This window comes from Bos indicus x Bos taurus, chromosome 12 (genome assembly GCF_003369695.1).
Source record: "Bos indicus x Bos taurus breed Angus x Brahman F1 hybrid chromosome 12, Bos_hybrid_MaternalHap_v2.0, whole genome shotgun sequence".
Lineage (NCBI taxonomy): Eukaryota > Metazoa > Chordata > Mammalia > Artiodactyla > Bovidae > Bos > Bos indicus x Bos taurus.
The window spans coordinates 48,442,082-48,464,461 of NC_040087.1; the positions used below are offsets into that span (position 1 = coordinate 48,442,082).

General features: G+C 40.2%; 1 protein-coding gene across 9 annotated transcripts in view; it reads right to left on the reverse strand.

The window, feature by feature from the left end:
• Positions 1-22,380, reverse strand: part of KLF12 (Kruppel like factor 12) — a 532,835-nt gene that overhangs the window by 265,122 nt on the left and 245,333 nt on the right. For all 9 annotated transcript variants that reach the window (XM_027557687.1, XM_027557686.1, XM_027557684.1 and 6 more), the window contains one exon: positions 21,670-21,759. In XM_027557687.1, coding sequence (XP_027413488.1) covers positions 21,670-21,759 — 90 coding nt within the window. The remainder of the gene's footprint in view (positions 1-21,669; positions 21,760-22,380) is intronic.

Here is a 22,380-nt window from a genome sequence, read left to right on the forward strand (position 1 = left end):
CCTCTTCCTCTTCTGGCCCCTTCAATGGCCTACGTAGGAAATTCTACAGATACGCTCCTTGTGTGATAAATAGATCATTTGTGTATTTCAAGTACACTACAGAACAGAGAACAGAAGATGAGATTAACACCTCTTTGCCCATGGAGAAGACCAGCAAAATCAAGAAGCTAGCCCACTGTATAAAAATTTTTGAAATATTTTACTAACAAAGGCTTTGCCAGGTTTTTCTTCAATGATTCTAATTTTCTGAAAAACTCCAGACAACAGCGGTACTGTTCTCACCTCAAGATGATTTCAGCCAGACTTAATAACAGTGATAGAAAGTACAAGTGATAGCTGCTATTTTGCCAACAAGAGAAATAGTTCACCAGTTATTACTCATCTACAAAGAGCGTTCTCATCTCAAGTCAGGATTGTTCTACAGGCCAAACGAAAAGTTATTTTCAAAAAAAAGGAAAGTAAAAGAATTAGGTATTAAAAGGAAAAGGAAAATAGAGAGTTTATATTTAATATTATTTTTATCTATTCAGAAAAGTTAAAACTAGCATTTTCTCATAGTTCTGGCAAATTTTTCTAAGACCATGATTATTTAAATAAAAGCCATTATTCTCCTTTCCTATAGGCAAAGTGTCCTGGACTTTCAATCTCTCTCTCACACACACACAAACACAATATTTATGAGATAACTATTTTCCATCTTAAAACAATAAAATGTTGACTTAAAAAAATATACACAGGGGTATTTGCGTTGACTCTCACGTTAACATTCAACTTTCACCTACACTCATATCCAACTGATAAGGGATAACAAAGGCAGAAAACTGCACCACCAAAGGGGCAGGAAAGACAGGATGCTGGAAAATGAAAGGGAAAGTGAGAGAGGGGAATAGTGTGACATGGGTCTTTTAAGATTGTACACACTTTGTTCGTATATTTTGTTCTGTTCAGACATGATCCATCTCCTCCAGCAGAAAGGCAGACTCCCTTGGACCATCCGTGTCAGAGGTGACACCATCCACGTCAGAAGAGACAGAATCAGGAATCTAGGCAGCAAAACCTCAAAAACTGTGTCACGTGAATGCCAACACAGGATCTCAGATTTCTAGTGAAGCTCGATAAAATAAAAGGAAACAAATATTTGTCAAGAACCTACTGTATGAACTGCCATAGGTACTGTGTGAGACTTTGGCTAACCTCAAAGCCTTGTTCAAACTAAAAAGAAAAAAAAAGAAAAAGACACCAATTCAGATGAGCAATTAGGAAAAAACTACCCTGGAAACATCATGCCTTGGGCTCCTGCTTGGCCCTGAGAGCAGAGAGTAGGTATTAACCCCGTGGCCCCTCTGCAGGGTGGCTTTATGTGGAGCTTGCCAGCCACTGCGGCCCCACTGCCAAGCTCTCAGAACCGAATTCAGAACCTGACACCGCAGCTTCACTCCGATAGCGAGTCTCATTCTGTACAAAAGAGGTGGAATCTTTGGAGACATCATTCAAATGCCAATTTTCATGTCTCAGCTTCCAAGTTATGGCACTTATAACATCAATATTTTAAACAGTTCAAGTATTTTTTAACACCCAAATGAGTCATTCAATCTCTTAGTAGAGAAGACGTAAAATAAAATGTCACTGATGAAAACGTGAACTGCTTCTTCAAAGGCAGAGTTAAGTACATATCTCACAATTCCATGGTAATTGGCACTGAAAATACAGTGCTGGAGCCTGACAGTGGGACTTTGCTGGGCTCCACAGGAGCTCAAAAGCTGAGGGAGAAAGAGGGCCCAGAACTACCAGAATCCCCCTCAGTCTACTCTTTCTGCAATGTCCTCACAGTCCTCACTGACTTTTAAAAGGACTAATTCCACCTTCTCATTGAATTGATTCAAACATCAAGGTGCAAGGCAGAGAAAACTGCTCTGATACAGGAAAAGGATATTCGCAGATGCAAAGTGGCACTCCGGGTCAGCATGACCAGCTCCATAAGCAACACAGTACATCAGTACACAACAAAGTATAATATCCTAAAACCCGGCCTGCTCACCTAACTGTATTTTCAGGGTTCTCCCAGGTGTATCTGCTTAATGCCCCTCGCCCCAGATCTTTTTTAGAGTGAATAAATAAATAAATAACTGAGAGTTATTTTGCAAAACTGCTCAAACTAAAATCACTCTAATCCGTGAAAGACATAATAAGTGGTTCACTTTAAGCGCATGTGGTTTCTCTGCTTGAATTACCCTAGTAATTGTAGCTATGCAGAATCAAGCTAAACGCACTGCACATGTATAGTACTGCATGATTTCAGTAAAACGTAGAATCTCTAGAATCACACTCGCACCACTTTAAGACTCTAACTGAGAACAGGACAGAAGCAGCACTCGGAGTCCATAAAAATAATGGGCCCAAAGCAATCCCATGAATGGTTCCCAGAGTGTTACACAGAATTATAATGAAATCATATTGGATAAATGAAATGGCATAAAGAATTTAAAAGGGTGTGAAGCATGAAACTCAAACGTCTAGCCACTTAACTATAACACAGCTTTTATGTGAACAAATATCGATAATTCCAAATTCATCTAAATGAATTCTGGCACACCCGCACAGGCTTAAAAATTCAACACCACAGCAAAAGTGGGGGAAAACCCAAATGAGGAGGTGAGGAAGAGAAGGAGAGAAACCAGTACACGGGCTATGAGAGGGAGAGTCCGCGAGAGCATGGATCACTCCCCAAAAGTTACTACTACACCAGCATCCTTCCTTCATATACAAGTGACAAACTTCCATTGTCCAAACAAAGGGATGGATTAAACTTTCTTTAACTCTGAAAAATCTGCTCTGAGATGGCGTATTATAGAAAGATAAGCCCCATTCCCACCAATGTGTTTGCACACTATCCCCATCTACTCAAGAATATCTTTTCATCTTCTCTGTACTTCCTCTCCAAACCATGACATCGAGACCAAATCCATTTCCATTGGTATCACCAAGCTGGCACTCCCTATACCAACATTAACCAGCACCACTTAAGGCCAAGAGGACTTCTAGGGTGCTTGTCTGTCCACAACTCTACTGAAAATCCATCAGCATTTAAAATTTCCAGGCAGCAGTACTCTTGCCTGGAAAAATGCCATGGACGGAGGAGCCCTGTAGGCTACAGGCCATGGTGCCACAGAGAGTCAGACATAACTGAGCGGCTTCACTTTCACTTTTAAACTCTTTAACTAAACGGTTAGAAGCCCCGGGTTAAAAATCTCACGATTGCCACTGATTATCTCTGGGCTTTTGGCAAATGATTGCATTCTTATGTTCCCAATTTTTCATGTGAAAAATAGTGATCACAGTATTCTATCTTCTCACTACATTTATGCCAACATCAAACAATAACAAACAATAAAGTGCTCAGAGTTACACAAAGGATACATACAGATACAAAGCAGTAGTGCTGTCATCATTTTTCCTTCAGAAGACAAAACTCTAAAGAAGCCAGAGGAGGTATATTCCCAATGCCAAAGAAATGCAAAGTTAGATTAGCCAAGTCAAATTCATTCAACTAATCAACAGATAGCTCAGTTCCGTTCAGTCGCTCAGTTGTGTCCGACTCTTTGAGACCCCATGAACTGCAGCACGCCAGGCCTCCCTGTCCATCACCAACTCCCGGAGGTCACTCAAACCCACTTCCATAGAGTCGGTGATGCCATCCAGTCATCTCATCCTCTGTCATCCCCTTCTCCTCCTGCCCAACATTCTAATAAATATGTTTCATGAGACATGATAATAAAATAATGAGAATTAATTCTTCAAGATCTGTAAAAATCAATCATTTTTCATGAAAGTTTCACCTAGAATGCTAGAAATCTAGCATTTGCTAAATAGCAGCTTAGTAGCACAAAAAAACATCATTGTCTTGATTTCAAACATAGCTGGTTCTGACACTGAGAAGTAACGTGATCTCAGAGAAATTACACAATGATTCTTAACACAGCCATTCTCATTGGTAAAGTAGAGATGATCATCACTGCAGGATTATCAGAAATGTTAGATGAGATGGCACCAGGGACCAGAAGTGCCCATGAACAGCACTCTCCATAAACTATTCTTTTTGGGAATATTAATATTAGTATCATCTTCCTGATAAACCATGCTGCTGCTGCTGCTAAGTCACTTCAGTCATGTCTGAGTCTGTGTGACCCCACAGATGGCAGCCCACCAGGCTCCTCTGTCCCTGGGATTCTCCAGGCAAGAATACTGGAGTGGGTTGCCATGTCCTTCTTCAATGCATGCATGCAGGCTAAGTCGCTTCAGTAGTGTCCGACTTTGTGCAACCTTATGGACAGCAGCCCACCAGGCTCCTGTGTCCACAGGATTCTCTAAGGCAAGAATACTGGAGTGGGTTGCCATTTCCTTCTTCAGATAAACCATGGGCCTCCTTCAAGCCAGACTATACCTTGTTTCCTAACAACCAGCACCATAAACGATTGTTCTGAGACTGAACTAACGAGTGAGTGTGCTGGAAATCAAGCTGAGAGTTAATATGCATGATGCCATTTGAGCTCAATTAAGTGCTAAATTGGGTAGGTTGTGACTACAGACAGAGTTGATCAAAGTGCAGAGAAGAGAGATCAATGGGAATGCTAAATGCAAGAGTTTTGTCTTGGAACTTGGAAGATAACCATGATTTCAACAAATTATGGGGACAGAGAGGGTATTAGGTTGAAGCATCAGCTAGCAGCAAATGGGCATCAACTCCTTTATCTTCCCTGAAACAAAGGAAACAGTGACAGACTTTATTTTCTTGGGATCCAAAATCACTGCAGACGGTAACTGCAGCCATGAAGTTAAAGATGCTTCCTCCTTGGAAGAAAAGCTATGACAAACCTAGACAGCATGTTAAAAAGCAGAGACATTACTTTGCCTACAAAGGTCTGTATAGTCAAAGGTATGGTTTTTCCAGTAGTCAGGTGTGAGAGTTGGACAATAAAAAGGCTGAGCTTCATTGATGCTTTTGAACTGTGGTGCTGGAAAAGACTCTTGGGAGTCCCTTGGACAGCAAGGAGATCAAACCAGTCAATCTTAAAGGATATCAACCCTGAATATTCACTGGAAGGACTGATGCTGAAGCTGAAGCTTCAGTCCTTTCGTCAACCTGATACAAAGAGCCGACTCACTGGAAAAGGCCCTGATGCTGGGAAAGACTGGAGCCAGGATGAGAGGGGACGACAGAGGACGAGATGGTTGGATGGCATCACTGACTCAATGGACATGAGTTTGAGCAAGCTCCAGGAGACAGTAAAGGACAGGGAAGCTGGCATGCTGCAGTCCATGGGGTTGCAAAGAGTCCAATAAGACTGAGCAACTGAACAACAACAATTATAATCCTCATTTTACAGATGAAGAAAATAAGACAGAGATTGAGTAGTTTGCTTTGGTCACAGAAAAAAATGCTGGAGACAGGACATAAGCATACCCAGTCTGGCTCCAGAGTCCACACACTTCACCACAGAGACTCACTGAGGCAAGTCCTAATACATTTAAGCTGGAAAATGAGTAAAGCTCACTGTATCAGCTATAAACAGCATCTACTCTGAGTAGTTTCAGTAGTGAAAGCTACTGGTAAAGTGAAGTGAAAGTCTCTGTCATGTCCGACTCTTTGCGATACAGTCCATGGAATTCTCCAGGTCAAATACTGCAGTGGGTAGTCTTTCCCTTCTCCAGAGGATCTCCCCAACTCAGGGATCGAACCCAGGTATCCCACATTGCAGGTGGATTCTTTACCAACTCAACTATCAGATAAGCCCAACTCTTTGCGACCCCATGGACTGTAACCTGCCTGGTTCCTCTGTCCATGGAATTCTCCAGGCAAGAATACTGGAGTGGGTAGCCTATCCCTTCTCCAGGAGATCTTCCCAACCCAAGAATCCAACTGGGGTCTCCTGCATTGTAGGCAGATTCTTTACCAGCTGAGCTACCAGAACTATATATTTTTTTTAAATGTAAGTTCATTTTTTAAAAAACTAAAAAGTTTGTATTGGGTTGGCATCACTGATTCGATGGACGTGAGTCTGAGTGAACTCCGGGAGTTGGTAATGGACAGGGAGGCCTGGCGTGCTGCGATTCTGGGGTCACGAAGAGTCGGACACAACTGAGCAACTGAACTGAACTGAACTGATAGGCTATTAATGATGTTGTGACAGTCTGAAATGAACAGCGAAGGGACTCAGCCACATGTATACATGTATCCATTCTCCCCCAAATTCCCCTCCCATCCAGGCTACCACACAGCATTGAGCAGAATTCTCTGTGCTACACAGTAGGTCCTTGTTAGTTCAGAAAATCTGGCAGGTCAATGAACTAGGCTTACATTCTAAAGGAACATACATAGTTAAGAGGAAAAATAAACCACATCCCAGGTCTCTCCCAGTGAAAATTTGACAACTACCATCCTCTAGCATCCAATGCCAGAAAGTCTGTCACATCAACCCCAAAAGCCAGGAAGTTCTTGCCACTGCATTCACCCAAAAGACAGCCTGGCCTGCACTGTCCATTCTATATCTCTCTACAGGTTGGTGCAGCTCACTGGCCAAAGTCCTATTAACTGCAAGAGAGTCCAGGAATTGCAAGGTGTTATGGTTTCCTTTTTCCTCGTTGTAAAAGATTCTATAAGGGGAACTGAAATCATGATATGGGAAGTTAACAGAAAGTCAAGATGATAAACACAAGATGTCAGGCGATAGCAAAGGGCCACTACACACAATGATCATTCGCAAATAATGCCAGCTACATAAAGGAAGGTCACATCATGTAGGTGCAACTTCATTGCATGTGGGAACAATTTACTCTTTTCTAACAAAGGCCCTAGGTCTCTTATAATGGCAAGGTGTTGTGCAAGGCATAAAGATGATAATTCAGGTAATTAAAAAACTAATAATATCAATTACTTGGTGACTTTTTCCCCAACAATTTCAGACTGCTATATAGTATAATGATATGTATCATTTTTCCTATAAGAAAAAGCAAAAGATATTAACAAAACAGGCCACATTATGTACCATGTACTATTTTTGTCTCTTATACTTAGTTCTGGAGAAGGCAATGGCACCCCACTCCAGTACTCTTGCCTGGAAAATCCCATGAACGGAGGAGCCTGGTAGACTGCAGTCCATGGGGTCGCTAGGAGTCGGACACGACTGAGCAACTTCACGTTCACTTTTCACTTTCATGCATTGGAAAAGGAAATGAAAACCCCCTCCAGTGTTCTTGCCTGGAGAATCCCAGGGACGGGGGAGCCTGGTGGGCTGCTGTCTATGGGATCGCACAGAGTCGGACACGACTGAAGCGACTTAGCAGCAGCATACTTAGTTCTCCTGTACTTCTGTAGAAGAATCACTTTCTAAGACACCTGAAATTTTGAATGGTGGCAACATAATTTTATATCTGTGGAACATAAGAGTTTGAAATAAAATGCTTTATATAAGTATTAGCTAGAAAAAAGTTAGTTTTGGTTATCAAAACAGAAAGTAATTTTTAAATCATTATTCCTTTAACTATCATGGCCATATATATGTCTGAATAACATTTCAATTGCTTTCCACAGTAATGATTGTTTCTAGTTCTGTATTTTTAAGGAAAGTTAACTACAGACAATGAGATACAGTATTTCTGAGTGAAGTTCAAGAATACAGAACTAAAGACTTATTTTTAAATGCAAATTATGCATAAAGGCAGATATTAATAACACAAAATCAATATGTATTACTTCTATTGTATAAATATAAATTCACAGTACCACTTTTAATTGATAATGGAGTCACATGAAACAAAGTAACTCTAGAGCATCATCAATGTTCAGTTTTTCCAAAATCCATGTGAATAAATGAACATCTATTTTATACATATACAAATTATTTTACATGATAAAATTAAGGAGAAAGTCAAATGAACAACAATCCCAAGAGCAGTTGCTTCTTACATTAATTACTTAATACATAAGGTACTATGTTAAGGATGATATATATAGTTTCATTATCCTAGCTGAATTCTACACCCTTTACTATCCCTGAATTTAAATATATAGGAAAATGTTCCCCATCCTTCTCAGAAACATTCCCGTCAATCAAAAGCACTGCACAGAAATGTGAATATACCCCAAGGACAACAACCCAAAGAGGACAAAGACAAAATTTCCACTTTTATGTATTTACGGAACGTTGATGTGGAAATCAGAAGTCACCATGGCAAATAAAATTTGGTGGGAGGGAAATGAGAGCAAGGTGAATGGAAAGCAATAATGTCTCTCTATATATTTTATGACTTGATATAATAGGCATTAAGGGTTTTACCATGTAATTGATATTTATTTACCATATTAATAATTATGTGTAGGAAAATCATGTTCCTTTGCAAAATAGTTGCCAGAAGAAGAATCAAGACATTTTCAGTAAGACAAAAGCTTTTAGTGAGTACAAGATTGACTGAGGGAAAAATTTATGATCTTGTACATGAATAGGTTATACACATGGGCCTAAAAGTGAATTCCAGACAGTCAGCTCCCTAAAATGTACCAACTGGCTTTGCACTATTCATAGAAAATGCTTTACTCCAAACAATTTACCTCTTTCTTTTCTTCAGCAAATATCACAATACATTGATTTTCTTTTAATGTTTTTAAAAAGTTTTTTATCTTTTGACTGTGCCATGTGGTATGTGAGATTTCAGCTCCTTGACAAGGAATGCAACCTGCATCCCCTGCACTGGAAGCACAGAGATTCAACTACTGTCCCACCAGGGAAGTCCCTGATGAATCATTTTTAAAGGGCTTCAATACTTTGTATGACGTGAATCTTTATATGATGTGAAAAACTTGAAGTGTCCCAGGAGATTTATTCTACTACCCTGTTATAACTGACTTAGCCAAGGGAGGTTTGAGGTTTTAAACCCACAGCTGCATTAATTTCTTTCAAGTTGAAAGTAAAAAATATATAACCTAGGTCAAAAAAAAAATTTAAGAACAGTATATTATCTTAATTTTAAAGAACAATAAGAATGTCTCGTTTAGTAGACATAGGCGTTAAGACTATATCAATCATCATCTGCATGCCTTTATTGAAAAGACATACTTAGTTAGAGTTTAACAATGAAACTGCAAAGTTGGAAACAGAATTGGTCATGGAGACTATGAGTCACTTGAACATAACAGCTCATTTATGATTGATAAGAAGTACGTATTTCTTAATTAAGAAAATTTTCTGACAAAATGCCCTTAAGACAAGAAAATGGACTGACCAGCAGATCATAGAGACATATTTTCCCACAAGCCACAGACACGACCATTCAGCAGCATGTGAAACTGATCAAACCTGCCACCAGGTTGAATGTGCCTTGGTAGCAAAGCATAGATTTTCCTCAGTGATGACACTGACATAATTTGTAAAGCAATAATAAAAAAAAAAAAGGCAATTGCTGACATCCCTATGTTGTTACTTATTTATGAAATTCTGCGTTCTCAAAATACCAGGACTAAGAGACAGAGTTTTCAAGAAGGTGAATCTAATACGTGCTGTCAGCTCTGCTCAATATCTTGATTTCTGAAATTGATACACACAGTGAAACAAAATTTTTCCACTGTGATGAGCAGGGGATATTTTTGCACGTTTTACCAATGATAAAACTGTTGAAACCATTATATTAAAACATACATTATGCAGTAAAATATTTTTAATCCTCTCCTCTACTACAACCTCACCAAAGTGAAAGTGAAAGTCACTGATACCTCTCTGACTCTTTGCAACCCCATGGACTATACAGTCCATGGAATTCTCCAGGCCAGAATACTGGAACGGGTAGCCTTTTCCTTCTCCAGGGGATATTCCCAACCCAGAGATCAAACCCAAATCTCCCACATTGCAGGCAGATTCTTTACCAATTGAGGCACCAGGGAAGCCCAAAAATACTGGAGTGGGGAGCACATTCCTTCTCCAGTGGATCTTCCCGACCCAGGAATTGAATGGGGGTTGCCTGCATTGCAGGCAGATTCTTTATCAGCTGAGCTAAGGCTAGAGAGAGATTCCAAGAGTTTATATTTATTTCAGGCTACTGTGTACAATGGTCACAGAACTTCTACTGGTGAATGTACATTTATTGGGGTACTGAATTAAAACTTTTCATAAGATCTGCTAAAATTTTTCTTAAACATTAATATTGTACTAGAAATTATTTGAACTCAGATAATATGAAATATGATTACTAGTTATAAAACTAAGACAGCTTGCAATAGTGAAAAGATTCAGATTCAAAATACATAAACTCCAAGTACATCCCTTTTACTCACTGGTGGTATCTCTGACGCAAGCTATGTCTGCAATTTTATTTACTAATAGGGATAATGCTATATCAACTCAAGGGTTTACTATGGTAAAAAACAATTTTGACTGTCAGGCCCTCTAAAAACTGACTTTCTTACCATTATGAAATATTCTATTTTACCTCTGGTTTCTAAGTCTATTTTATCTAATATTAATATGAGCACCATGTCTGTTTTGTGATTTGGTGTATATATACATGATACATCTTTTCCTATCCTTTTACTTCTTGTTTAAAAGAAGGTCTATTACAAAATTATTAACTCCTAAAAGAAAACATCTCACATGCTAGTAAAATAATGCTCAAAATTCTCCAAGTCAGGTTTCAGCAATATGTGAACCAAAACTTCCAGATGTTCAAGCTGGATTTAGAAAAGGCAGAGGAACCAGAGATCAAATTGGCAATATCCCTGGATCATTGAAAAAGCAAGGAAGTTCCAGAAAAACATCTATTTCTGCTTTATTGATTAGGCCAAAGCCTTTGACTGTGTGGATCAGAATAAACTGTGGAAAATTCTGAAACAGATGGGAATACCAGACCACCTGACCTGCCTCCTGAGAAATCTTTATTTAGGTCAGGAAGCAACAGTTAGAACTGGACATGGAACAACAGACTAGTTCCAAATAGGAAAAGGAGTATGTCAAGGTTGTATACTGTCACCCTGCTTATTTAACTTATATGCAGAGTATATGATGAGAAACGCTGGACTGGATGAAGCACAAACTGGAATCAAGATTGCCGGGAGAAATATCAGTAACTTCAGATATGCAGATGACACCACCCTTATGGCAGAAAGTGAAGAGGAACTAAAGCGCCTCTTGATGAAAGTGAAAGAGGAGAGTGAAAAAGTTGGCTTAAAGCTCAACATTCAGAAAACTAAGATCATGGCATCTGGTCCCATCACTTGATGGCAAACAAATGGGAAACAGTGGAAACAGTGTCAGACTTTATTTTTCTGGGCTCCAAAACCACTGCAGATGGTGACTACAGCCATGAAATTAAAAGACGTAACCTACTCCTTGGAAGGAAAGTTATGACCAACCTAGACAGCATATTAAAAAGCAAAGACATTACTTTGCCAACAAAGGTCCGTCTAGTCAAGGCTATGGTTTTTCCTGTGGTCATGTATGGATGTGAGAGTTGGACTATAAAGAAAGCTGAGCACCAAAGAATTGATGCTTTTGAACTGTTGTGTTCGAGAAGACTCTTGAGAGTCCCTTGGACTGCAAGGAGATCCAACCAGTCCATCCTAAAGGAGATCAGTCCTGGGTGTTCATTGGAAGGACTGATGTTGAAGCTGAAACTCCAGTACTTTGGCCACCTGATGTGAACAGCTGACTCATTTGAAAAGACCCTGATGCTGGGAAAGATTCAAGGCGAGAGGAGAAGGGGATGACAGAGGATGAGATGGTTGGATGGCATCACTGACTCAATGGACATAAGTTTGGGGGGAGTTGGTGATAGACTGCGGGAGTTGGTGATAGACAGGGAGGCCTGTTGTGCTGTGATCCAAGGGGTTACAAAGAGTCGGATACAACTGAGCAACTGAACTGAACTGAAAAGAAAACACTCTGAAGTATAACAGGTTTTATTTCAAGGCAATGTGATCATGCCTTTTATTTTATTCTTGGTTTTGTATACACAGTTTTCAATGATGAAAATGTTTTCAGATGTAAGAGTTCCATTTCTGATCTGTGATCCACAGGACTGAGATGACTGAACTAATAAAACTGACCCTTGAACAATATATGTCCTCTTATGCACGAATTGTTTCAACAGTAGATACTACACGGTCCACATTGGTTGAGGCTTCCTTTATAGCTCAGTCAGTAAAGAATCTGCCTGCAATGTAGGAGACCCAGGTTCGATTCCTAGGTCCGGAAGATCCTGTGGAGAAGGAAATAGCAACCCACTCCAGTATTTGTGCCTGGAAAATCCCATAGACAGAGGAACCTGGCAGGCTACAGTCCAAGGGGTTGTAAGAGTCAGACATGACTTAGTGACTAAACCACCACCAGCTTGGTTAAATCTGTGGATGTGGAACACAAATATGGAGGAACCTTGAAAATGGAGAGCTGAATATAAACTATACTAATATATCCAACTAGCACAGAGGGTTGATACTCCTAACCTTTACATGTTTCTCAATTGGAACCTCATTTTTCATATACAACTTAGTTCTCTAGTCAGAAGAAGAGTTTTGTCAAAGCCAACATTCGCTTAAGAAGTAGCCATTGTAAATAAATATAGGACCATTTATTAACACATAGTAACTTTGAAAAACTCAACTTTCCATTTGAAGTACCTAAAGCAATTTCTGCTTAATTTCTTCTTTAGCCATTGAGTTTCTTAATCCATACTAGCTCTTCCAAGAACTGTTCCACTTGTGGCCATCCTGGATGAATCACAAGTTGAAATCAAAACTTCCAAGTATCAATAACCTCAGATATGCAGATGACACCACCCTTATGGCAGAAAGTAAAGATATAGAGCCTCTTGATGAAAGTGAAAGAGGAGAGTGAAAAAGCTGGTTTAAAACTCAACATTCAAAAAACTAAGACCATGGCATCAGTCCCATCACTTCACAGCAAATAGATGGAGAAACAAATGAAACAGTGACAGACTTTATTTTCTTGGGCTCCAAAATCACTGCAGATGGTGACTGCAGCCATGAAATTAAAAGATGCTTGCTACTTGGAAGAAAAGCTATGACAAACCTAGACAACATATTAAAAAGCAGAGACATTACTTTGTCGACAAAGGTCCATCTAATCAAAGCTATGGTTTTTCCAGTAGATATGTATGGATGTGAGAGTTGGAACACAGAGAAAGCTGAGCACTAAAGATTTGATGCTTTTGAACTGTGGTGTTGGAGAAGACTCTTGAGAGTCCCTTGGACAGTGAGGAGATCAAAACAGTCAATCTTAAAGGAAATCAGTCCTGAATAATCATTGGAAGGACTGATGCTGTGCTCTGATACTCTGGCCACCTGATGTGAAGAACTGACTCATTGGAAAAGACCCTGATGCTGGGAAAGATTGAAGGCAGAAGAAGAAGACAATAGAGGATGAGATGGTTGGATGGCATCACTGACTCGATGGACATGAGTTTGTACAAGCTCCAGGAGTTGGTGATGGACAGGGAAGCCTGGTGTGCTGCAGCCCACAGGGTTGCAATAGTTGGACACGAATAAGCACCTGAACTGAACTGAACTGCCATCCTGGTTCTTTCCTTGCCATCCCCTCCACACAGGCAGATCACCACTTAGCCAAACCCTTAAGGGGACCAGTTTAAAGATCCCCAGAGCCCTCTCTCTGTACAGCTACTTCCTTTCTGTTATTGTTCACTTTAAAATTAGCTGCCTTGACTTCTCCAAATTCAAAACCCTGCCTGCTTACCTCAGTGTGACTATTGGGTCCTCCCTGTTTGCCTCCAAGAGTCAAATCACATCCTTTGTCCTTCCACTGCCAAAGGTTACAGACTGTAACTTCCTGTTGTCCACTAGGTAAGAAAGCATTTCCTATGTTTTGCATGGTTTTCTAATGTTTACAGTAAGAGACTGACACCCCCAGCAGTTAATCCTTCACAGCCAAGAAAAAAAGTCCTCCAAGGGCTAAATGAGGTATTTTTGTGAGACACTTAGAGACTATGCGTCAGTTTGTACGTATTAGTACAAGAAAACACACCCAGATGTAGAGAAATACACAACTTATGCTCCAGATTTTTTTTTCCTTACTCTCCCACAATGACTAGTACATGAAGGAGAACATCATCATTCAGAAGCTGAAATATTTCGGAAAGGTTAATTTTCCCCCAATCAAAATTCCCAAAAGATTCAGAGCATGAGTTTGCTTTAAAAATGTGTTCCTTTTTACAAAGCACTGACCCTATGCAGATGCAAATAACGCTTGAAAAGAACAGCACTTCACATTCTCCTCCTCTAATGAGACTGCAGTTAGAACCAGTCATCTGTGGATACAGAGAACCATCGCGGCACAGAGGGTCAGGGTGTCTGGATGGCGGGCGAAAAGGAACGAAGCTGAAGGAAAAAGTACATTGCTAATGGGAAAGAGGAGGGCAGAATTATCAACTGCATAGTGCTGCCCAGGGCAGGCCCCGAGGGAAGGGATTAGGCTGCCAGCTATATTTCCCTTGGGTGCTATCTGTAATTACCATCACAGCTCATTGATTTTCAATTCTTTCTATTAATACATTTATTGGCCATTCTGACATTATTAAAAATCAGTCCAACTCTGCTTCTATAGTGGAAGACAGCTCTTCCCTAAAATGTGAGTTTTGTAAGTATAGATATTTTTTTCCTGCTTTTTAAAAAAAAACAGTCTTCTCATATTAGCAATAGCACAGCTTCTGCCTATGTTTTCCTTTGAAGCCAGGTAGTGACATGCAAAGATTTGACTAGAGATCAAAAGATCTCAAGCAGTGGGTCATCAGAGAATATTAAATGATAAGCAAATTCATATGTCTAAGATAATTCTACCAATTTACTATGCTGGCGCCTGTTCCCACAGTAGGGGAGGTAATAATGAGGTGCTGTTGAAGGGTAATACAAGTGGCATTTTTATAATGCTTCCTCGTCTCTTCTGATGAAGTCATTAAAGTAACACTGTCTTACTAAGCCTTGACACACAAATGTATATTAAATCTTTTATGTTAAATTAAACATCGTGGTTTACTGAGGAAAAAGAAGCTAGATGTGATGTTGAGTGTGTGTTCTTTTCCTCTAAAGCCACTGAATTCTAATTTAACTGCCAATCTCTAATCTAGGTTCAACTACAGTGAGGGTCCCTTGGACTGCAGGGAGATCACACCAGTCAATCCTAAAGGAAATCAACCCTGAATATTCATTGGAAGGACTGATGCTGAAGCTTTGGTCACGTTATGCAAAGAGCCGATTCCTCAGAAAAGACCCTGATGCTGGGAACGACTGAGGGCAAGAGGAGAGGGGGGAGACAAGAGGATGAGATGGCTGGATGGCATCTTTGATGACATCAACGGACACGAGTTTGAGCAAACTCCGGGACATACTGAAGGACAGGGAAGCTGGCACGCTGCAGTCCGTGGGATCACAAAGAGTTGGACACGACTTAGCAACTAAACAGCAACAACAACACTTGCACCTGTTTTCATTTATTAAACCTAAGGACTGGGGGCTTTTCCAGAAAGGCACCTGTCTCCAAATCCTCTCAATTCTAAAGTATGACACTGGTTCCCACTTACAACGAACAGCATCTGCATTGATCACTCTTGGCTGAGCCCTGCCAATCAACTCCTTGTGCTGGGAGAATGAAGACTAACAGGAGACATGAAGCATGAGCTCTGCTCTGAAGGAAGCGGCAACTCAGTCACCTTAATGGCACCAGTCGGTCCTCTGTGACACAGAACTTCCTTCAACACCTTGTTATGGATGTCCTGAAGAAGGGTTTACAAAAGCTACTCCAGAGAAAAGACCATCGTTCTCTTTTGTCTTAACTCTAAACTTAGGGCACTCAGGGATCTCTGGTCCAACCAGGGCTGATGTTCTCTGGTAGGAAACCATGGAGGATACAATGGAATGTATCTCTCCTCTGCTGCCATACCTGTCCCCTTCCCGGCTCCCGGTCTGTGGTACGTATAAAACAGATATGAAAGCCTACTGTTAGCACAGGGAACTCGGTGCTCTGCAGTGACCTAAATGGGAAGGAAATCCAAAATAGAGGGGGTATATATGTGTACGTATAGCTGAATCACTTTGCTGTATAGTAGAAATGAACACAGCACCGTAAAGCAAATATACATTTTTTTTTTTTTTTTTTGTTAATGGGCAGAACATTCAATCTCCTCCTCTCTCTCAGCCACACTCTTACCACTACCCTCTGCCTACCAGCCCCCTGGTCAGAACTGCACCTGCCTGGAAAAGAGGAGAGAGAGGAGGAGAAATCAAGGGCTCCAACATGCTTGTGACTGGAACAGGGACTCTGCTCCACTCCCGTGGAAGACTCTTCAGGTCTTAGAACAAGAAGAATGAAGGTGTCTGAATGAGAAGTGATTCCTGCCTGTCCCCCTCTGACACCTATGCACCTACTATGTATCTATCATATTTTCATTGAGAGCTTTTTAAAAAATTATACTTTAAAGAATTTCAAACCTATATACAATCAGAAGAAGAGTTAAACAATCCCCCTCGTACCCACTGCCCAGCTTCACTAATGATGAAATCATGACCACTCTTATTACATCTCTGTCTCCACTCATCCACTCTCCCATTTTTGTTTTGCAGCAATTCCCAGCTGTTGAATCATTTCATCTGTAAAAACTTCAACAACTATCTTTAAAGTATGCGAACCCAAGAGTTCCTTTTTTAAAAATTATGGTCAAATACCATTATCACACCAAATGGTGATATCATTTTTATCTTAAAATAATAATTGATTTCTGCATTCATTCTGTATTTCTACAAGATAAAATCTGATAAGAATTTGAAACATTTTTCCAAACATACTTGAATAGAAATTAAAATAAAAAAGAATGCTTCTGATTTGAGATTTACCTTAAATCCTCTCTAAGGATTATAAACTAAGGCAGATGTTGAACTCTCTACTCAATAACGATGAGAACTGCAGAAATGGAAAGTGAAGCAATGGGGCCCTTTCTAATTCTGTTTTTACACAAAAGGAGAACATTCCGTGAGCAGCCACCGCATGTGGGCAGGCTCCTTCCTGTGAGGCTAGATGGTCTGCTTCACTTCCCAGGTGAGGGGGACTGGGTGGACAGAGACGGGAGACCAAAAGGGCCCACAGAGCAGGCCCCTGGCTAAGGAAGCATCTGAACTCAGGCCTGTCTCACCGTAAAGTCAGCACATTTCTGTTTTCATATACAGGCATTTTCATCTCAGTATCACTTTTAGACTCATAATTGAAAATGCTTTCTCTCATTCCTGCCTGAAATGCAGGAGACCAGGGTTCGATCCCTGGGTAAGGAAAATCCTCTGGAGAAGGAAATGGCAACCCACACCAGTATTCTTGCCCGGAGAATCCCATGGACAGAGGAGCCTGTCGGACTACAGTCCATGGGGTTGCAAAGAATTGGATACCACTGAGCAACTAAGTTTCACTTTCTTTCACTCCATGCCTGTTACCAAAATTAAAGACAGTCCGGCTGAATTTGGAAGGCCTCATCTCAACACCCCCACTGCACAGATGAAGACACAGAGGCCTGGAGGTGGGCAGTTCCTTGCCAATGCCATTCCAGCTGGGGAGCTGCAGGGCCACGAATAAAATCACGTTTGATGTCTTTGAGGTGGTGCCCGTTCTCTGTACACAGGCTTATCTCTGGGTGTAATAGTTCCAGAATTCCTCTTTCTGCTTTAGTCCTGGGCTCAGTAACATGTTAGAATATTCAAAGGCTGACAGCATTTGGGAAGCTCTTGTCCCAGAGGAACACAAGCACCAAACGTCACAGACAAAGTCACCCCACATTCCACGTTGGGCCCCTGGAGTGTATCACAGGAGCACGTGACCTTGCCACGGACCACACAGCAGCATGCGCTGTACTACCGATGAGCCTGGAGAAAGCTGAAGTCCCATTTCAGGAGACTGGAAAAATGAGCAACCTCAATACAACTAACCACTGTCCTGGTGGCTCAGATGGCAAAGAATCTGTCTGCAATGGAGGAGACCCGGGTTCAACCCCTGGGTCGGGAAGATCCGCTGGAGAAGGGCCTGGCTACCCACTCCAGTATTCTTGCCTGGAGAATCCCCATGGACAGAGGAGCCTGGCGGGCTAAAGACCAGAGGGTCACGAAGAGTCAGACAGACTGAGCAACTACTACTTTCACTATCAAGAGGGTTCCAAACAGAAGGGGACACGCAGAAGTGGTTTCAATGAGCCGCCCTTATCTATCCGGTTAACATGGCTGCAAGATGGAGACTGTCACCAATGGCAATCTCTTCTTTTCAGTGCTTATCTTTATGCTCACAACAACCTTACGAGGTAGACGGAGCAGGTTCGTAACTAGCTGTTGACTGATTTCATATTTTTCATATGCCAATTAAAATGCCTGGACGAGCTGCATAGAACATGTATTTACCAAGTACCAGGAACTACAAGAAAAAGGCAGAAAATAGTTCTTGCTCTTTAAGGGCTTACAATCTAATTGAAGAGATGGGACCACATACACGCATCATAAAACTATTAAGGAGATGAGGCAAGGCAGCCAGAACTTTTCCCAGAGTAAACTGAGTGGCCAACCGTGGCCTGTTCCACAATCTTTCTTTAAGCTCTAAAATGAGCTCATCCGGCCCTGAATTCCTTGAAGGGGTGGGGGCACATACAGAGACCAGCTGACAGCTGGAGACCTAAGGGACTATTTATAGCAAGAAAGAGAGAAGGAACAGATGCTTCCATAGTGCCCTGAGACAGGAGGTCCATGTACAGTAGCAGATCTTACCATGCTGCCTACAATCTGAAAGGCAGGTTCACTTTCCTTGTCCTAAACACTGATGGAAAAGTCTTAAAACTAGGTTTCCTGAGTGATTACAGAAACCCACCAACACACCAGCTTCAGCCTTTCCATTCACTGCTGTGATGCACAGGCACATTTCTATAATTTTGTTCACTGTAACATCTCATTTTCAAAAGCCCATAATCATATATGTGATGATTTTAATTTCACTAATATATTTACATTTTCTTACGAAGAATCAAACTTCAACCAGACTTTAATACTCAATAAGGAAAGAGTTCTGTAACATGGAAATCATGTTTAGAATCTAGCACTCCTTATCTTAAAATAGTTCTGAGATTCTGAAATTCCACATTATTATCACCCATCCTATCATCCTCAATGAGATACTTCAGTAAAGGAACCAAAATTAAAGTTCACTAAAATTGCTGATTTGATCTCTTTAAAGAAGAGTTGACTTGCTGCTGCTATTGCTAAGTTACTTCAGTGGTGTCCGACTCTGTGTGACCCCAGAAACGGCAGCCCACCAGGCTCCCCCTTCCCTGGGATTCTCCAGGCAAGAACACTGGAGTGGGTTGCCATTTAAAAGTATTATAAATAACTAAATACAATTAATTATATTCTAAAAATAATCAATCATAATACTGAAATTCATTAAATAGCGTGGTGTGCTTCTCTTAAAGTTTTACTGTCAAAGGGAATGCAGTTATATCTGCCATGTATTTAAGAAAAGTAAATATATTGCTAAGAAAAAGAATAAATTCAGCTTCTATTCCCCTCCAACATACAAAATCTAAATTAGGGCTAAAATATCAACATCAGTTCCATTCACAAGGAGGAAAATTTATTTTAATGAATTAAGTAAAACCTAGAACTTAGAACTTTTCCTGTCCCTATTTGAGAACCAAAAAATACTTTCTATAAATAATGTGACACGAGTTGCTTATGCATGCTGTAAAACCCCTGGGAATACTGGCTTTTGTTTTTTATGTACCTAAATCTTTCATGCAAGCCTTACTTTAAAATTGAAAAATGATAGTCAAGGAGACACAAGTACCCAGATGTTCTTTGGATTCCCAGGACCGTGACAACAGTGCACTGTCCTGGCTTTGACCAGTAGCCCTGGTAATATTCTAACTGGTTTTCTGTATATACAGCATATGTTGGGGTTTTCTGCCTTCCTTCAACATGTACGACTGGAGCAGATTTGCTGCTATTCAAGTTGAGGAACATATTGTGAAATAAAACCAACATTGTGAAATATACTCTTTTCACTTTTCCATCAGGCTGTCTTCTCCAAATGAGATGTTATGGTTTGTATGTTTTGTTAAACGTAGGGCGTGTGGAAATATATTTTATTAAACTGATGCTAATGCATTTAGATTAAGAAAACAGAACTGGGAAAAGATCAAACACATTCTAACGTGGTTAAGCTAAAACAATAAAGGTAAAAAACTGTTCGGAGGATTTAATTTGCTGAGTGGCAGGCTAGAAAATCCAGGTGAACACAGGACTTTTCCTGAAGGTTTAAAATTAGAAAACAATTATTAATAACTGACATATAGTCTTTTCTTTCGCCATGGCCTTCTGCTTGAATCTCTGGGCATCAGTCATTACGTCACATAGAGAACTGTGGGGTTGTATTTCCGGTTGATATACTCCACAATGCTCATTTCAGAGCTCCCCAGGCTACACTGAACATAAAGATGAAATGAAATCCTCTACATGATGGGAGTCTGTTTCAGACACTGGCTTATACAGAAGAGAAATATGTTATGAAATGCCACACAGCCTGGCACACAGTGGTCAAGAATGGGGTGTTACTGGAGGACCCTCAAACACAACCATCAAGATCCTTGCCCTTGACTGTCCTCATTATGAAATCCTTTTGCTACATCAATATCCTAACCTTCTGAACGGGGTCCCAGAAGAACTGATGCACACTGATTTTTTTTTAACTGTGAGATATTACTCACACTTAAAATATCTTTTGATTGTTCAATTCTAAAACGTACCTAAGCTTTTGCTTTGATCTTGATTTGAATAAAGGATACATAAATAAGATTAAGATTAAATATTTAACTGTCCTTTATTTTTTGGTCATAAGTACTTGCTCTGTAATGCTGGCTTAATAACACAGGTAGATGGTGCTTTCTCCCTTAAAAACATAAAAGGTGGTCAGCCACACATTGTCCTGAGGATGGTTTTTACAAGCGAATCTATTAATATAAATGTTAACAATTATAAAATCACCCACATCCTTATTAAAAAGAAAAAAAAGCTAGCTCTGCTCTTAAAGAGTCTTCATATACTCAGTAGCCATAAACTGTCATTTGGCTATGTTATTGTTCAACAAGCTTTCTTTTGCTTTTATGTGCTTTTCAAACTCACTGACCTAAATTTCATCAACTCTAAGAAAGGGTAAACACAAATGTCAAAAGAGAAGTCCATCGAACAAACGGTAAACCTTCCCCTACTTGTACTCTGCAATTTCCCAACTTGGTCAGAACCCATCTATATTGACATTGAGGTTATAGTCTCATCTTTTTTTTTTTAACATTTCCCCTGTGCTCTGGATTGTTACAGCTTTCCAAAACATGAATCCATTTAAATAAAGCCATATGGTCACTATGTCTTCCTAAATTTAGGAAGCTATCTTTCCTAAGTTAGTAATGTTTTGAGGTTGCAAATGGGTAAGAATCACCCACTTATCTCAGAGGATTGTTACTCAAGAGACAAAAGCTGAAGCAAGTGAAAAATCAGAAGTGTTCTGCAAATCTCAGAACACTCTGGACATGAATGCCTGCCAGGGTCTGAGAGAAAAGGGGGTGGGGCGTCGTCGGAAACTCACTTACCCCTTGCTCAGATTCCAAAAGCTCTGTTTTGACTCTGACTGCCGGCATCCCATCAAGCATTAACATTCTGTTCTCGAAGGTATTGATATTCTGAGAATAAAAAAAGGGAGACAGGGAAATTCAGCTATAAAGCCTTCAACGGAAGACATCTGGTAGAATCTGCCATCATTGTAGCACATTTAGTACTGCTAACCTAATTTTTTAACAATATAGTATAATTAAATGAGAATACCCGCACCACCAATTATCCCCCCATTCTGAACTTTCATTAGAAATAATGACCAAGAACTTGAATTAATCAGTCTGATTCTCTGACCTCTGGGTTGCAGGTCAGATGATAATAAACTGGAGTAAGGAAACCTTACATTAATTTATATGGGGCTGGAATAATTCATCAAGCTTTTGCAAATAGTGGAAGGAAATGCAAGGCAAGTTTCTTTATTCCTTTAGCTTTGGAGGTTGTACTGCATACAGAAATCCATAAAGAAGAAAACAGATCACAATAATTTATATACTCTCATATTCCTGTCAAAGTCTAAATAATTTTAAAAGCAAGAAACTATAATACTAGACAGTTAATTCTGGTATTGTGGCATACCTGACTCAATGAAAATTTCTACCTATCAACCTCAAACACCTTCTTCGAAAACAACTAATGTAAGTCTTGGATTAAGAATGAATTCTTAAGCTGAAATCATAATCAAAGAATAA